The sequence below is a fragment of the Lupinus angustifolius genome, chromosome LG15 (genome assembly GCF_001865875.1).
Source record: "Lupinus angustifolius cultivar Tanjil chromosome LG15, LupAngTanjil_v1.0, whole genome shotgun sequence".
Lineage (NCBI taxonomy): Eukaryota > Viridiplantae > Streptophyta > Magnoliopsida > Fabales > Fabaceae > Lupinus > Lupinus angustifolius.
In genome coordinates this window covers 19,350,010-19,353,549 of record NC_032023.1, presented here as the reverse complement: position 1 = coordinate 19,353,549, position 3,540 = coordinate 19,350,010, and the positions used below count along the sequence as shown (strand labels likewise).

The window sequence follows — 3,540 nt, the reverse complement described above, 5'->3', positions numbered from 1 at the left end:
AGAAGAATATATTTCTAAATCCTATTTTATCCAATGGTGACAAAAACATTGTATCCTTGTCCTGCAGAGTGGATAAGGCTCCTCTTAATCCTAACTTAGACTAGACAATATTCCCTTCATTTTATTACCCAAATGGAAACAACATTGTTTATTTCTGGGTTGGTGGGGAAGGTTTGAGACCCTGTTTGAAGCAGTTAATGTATTTTTACCTACTATCTTCAATGATCATAGTATATTGGGGGGTCCACCCTTTCATGAGTCCATTCAAGAAAGTATTTTGACACCTATTAATCACTTACTGTGCAGAGAATAAGATGAAAAAAGAAAGAAGCAAAGACCAACAACAAGAGAAAGCAGAATTACTTAGCAAAATAATTGAAGGTAATATTATCTTACCATACTACCTTTCTTTCTTGACTTTTTTTATCTTCCAAATTTTGTTACTTTCAATTAGAAGAAAAGTATGAACTACAAGGATGTTGTGAATGATATTAAGGCTATGTTGGAGAGGGCAGAGCCACCAATATCTGGTGACTGTTGCATCTATAGGGTACCCTTTGATATTCGCTTACTCAACCAAGATGCATACACCCCTAAGGTTGTTTCTATTGGTCCCTTCCACCACCATCATCCTAGGCTCCAAAACATGGAAAGACACAAGCTCATATATTTCAAAAAGTTCCTTGAACGTGCTGATGTAAATTTGGACACTTTGGTTATCCATGTGGAAGAGGCTGAACGCAACGTTTGCCGATCTTATGCTGACACCCTCGACCTCACCAAGGAAGAGCTTGTGAAGGTGATATTGGTTGATTCTTGTTTCATAATTGAGCTTTTCTGGAGATTCTATTATGATGAATGGTCAGAAGGTGATGCTTTACTTTTGAAACCTTGGTTGACCACTAAAATTAGATTAGATTTGTTGTTAATTGAGAACCAACTTCCTTTTTTTGTTCTTGAGAGCATCTATAATAGAGCCTTTATCTCTAGCAGTAGTAACATCCCTTCATTTCTTGTTCTTACATTTGATTATTTTGCCTATTACAATAGTTGTAATTTGGCTAGTGATAATGTTACTATAAGACACTTCACAGATTTGCTTAGAATGTTTTACTTACAACAACCAATAGAAAGAAGGCCTCCTAGGATAGAAGAATCAGTGATGCATCTTCATAGTGCTACTGAGTTGCTTGAAGCAGGGGTCAGGTTTAAGGTAAATACTAAAACCAAGTGTTTACTAGACTTGAAATTTTCAAAGGGGGTGCTTGAAATCCCACAATTCAGGGTGGAAGATTGGACAGAACTTTTGTTTCGCAATCTCGTCGCGTTGGAGCAATGTCACTATCCTTATGAGTCTTATATTACTGACTATGTTGCTGTTTTGGATTTCCTTATAAACACCAATAGAGATGTGGATGCACTGATTCAAAATGGAGTATTAGTTAACTGGCTAGGTGATACTGATTCTGTGACTATACTTTATAATGGTCTTTGGAAAAATATTACTCACTTAAATTTCAGTTCTCATTACTTTCATCTCTGCCAAGACTTGAATGCTTTTTGTAGAAATCCTCGCCATAAACTGAGAGCGACTTTGCAACGGGATTATGGCAACACTCCGTGGCAGGCTGCGGCTTCCATTGCTGGAATTGTACTCCTCCTTCTCTCTTTGCTTCAATCAGTTTGTTCTGTGCTTCAATTAGTACAGCAATATAAAGCTTCCTAAAAGAGTTTGTGGACTTGATTATTGTTCTATTCTAAATTATTCTTTCCAATTTCTATTGTATTCCTTTTTCTTATGTCTTACTGCATGGTAGGGTTGCGTACGTTTATCCTCCACAAATCACACTAGTGGGAGTTTCATGCACTGAGTCGTTGTTACTTTTGGGGTTGTATTAGATTATATTTCTTTTGATGCATCAAACTTAATAAAAGAAGGAATATATGATTAATGCTGGCCGGAAGAGACCCAACCATAATAGCTTGTTTAGCAACTATATAACTCTTTGTTATACTCATTTGTAGGAAATTTTCTTAGCATTTTTATATAAAAGTTATCATTGTGTTTCCATGAGGATATAAATTACAAGTGACTAATGGTCAACATCTTTCATGTGAAGAAATTTGAGAGAAAGAGTTAAACTAATTCCTTTAAATATGCTAGAATGAATCAAGTGTGAGGTTGGATGCACTGCCTATAGTAAATGCTTTTGGTTTTATTTTATGTGGCCAATTCTTGTCAAATTGGTTGAGCATTGATCACATGTATCAACTATGAGATTGGCTGCAGATGATTTCTAAAAAGTTGGATATGCATTAGTCATGAATGTTCTACCTTCTAACTAATCTAATAACTGCTGTAGATAAAAACAAGGTCATTCATTCTTCCGACCATTTGGATATTTGATTGTCTTTTTCAACAAATATAACTCACAATATTTAAACAATTAACCTAGTACATATCTATCGGGTAGTGTGACCTTATATCAGTATAAGAACGCCTTGTTTATATAAGAAATTCAATCTTACAATAAATATACATTCAATATATACACCAGTCCAATTTTCATTCCTCTTTTGTTCCATTCCTTAGGGATACATGTTCGGGTTGCTTGAAATATGTTATTGTGTTAGTCTCACATTATCTGTGCACAAAATATAAGCACCAAATAGAAACATCTAATGGGCATGTGGGTCCATGGGTGTGCTAGGTTTGTAATCCTTATTTTCAAATAATATTTTAGTAGTAGTTCAGTACTCTCGGGAACGTAGACACAATTGGCCGAACCCCGTTACTAAATTCTCTTGTTTCTTCTTTTCTATTTATTCTATACATTTTATTTGATTGCTTGTAGCCAACGCTACGTAACGATCGTTTCCGCCGCACTACCAATGGAGCTATAATTAAATTACCCTCAACGAAGCACAACTAGCTAAGGTTCTGATAGTAGTCTCATACTATATGGCCGAATAATTTGTCTATTTTTAAGATTGATAACAAAAAATAATGTATAATGCATATTTATTTGAAAGGTGTTTGATCCGTTAGTAAATGGGCTCATCGCATAAATTTCTAGGGTACACAGTAATCACATTCTCGATCAAATTATATAAAGCATTTTTTGTTTATCACTTGTTAGTGTTGGTCTATCAATCCGTACTTTTCTTTAATTTTTTATAAAAGTTATATAGGATAAAATTAAAAAATACTTAAATTTTTTTGTTAATAATAATAAAATTATATTTAGAGATAAAAATATAATGAATTTAATTTACAGATATAATATGATATAAGTCGCAAATATAAATATAAACTATGATAGAGTCACTATTGTATGAAATCTGTCGGGAGATATATAAATGAATATAAGAAATACTACTAAACAAGTGAAGGTATCAAAATTCTAAGGAAATATATGAATATTATATGGAATGGGATAGAATAAAAAAGAAATGAGTTTGAATATACCAAAGTTCGCTTTCTAACTTTGCTACAAAGTGCTTAACAGTTAATTAATTATTTTGATCTTGATCTCGTTG

General features: G+C 33.5%; 1 protein-coding gene across 1 annotated transcript; it reads left to right on the top strand.

Annotated features, from left to right (window-relative positions):
* On the top strand, positions 274-1,808 carry LOC109327295 (UPF0481 protein At3g47200-like). Its single transcript, XM_019560370.1, has one exon. The coding sequence runs from the start codon at positions 464-466 to the stop codon at positions 1,724-1,726; it is 1,263 nt and encodes a 420-aa protein (XP_019415915.1). The 5' UTR covers positions 274-463; the 3' UTR covers positions 1,727-1,808.

Bases quoted from the DNA above. Each gene is read 5' to 3' on its own strand.
- LOC109327295 (XM_019560370.1), top strand. From the start codon at position 464: ATGAACTACAAGGATGTTGTGAATGATATTAAGGCTATGTTGGAGAGG.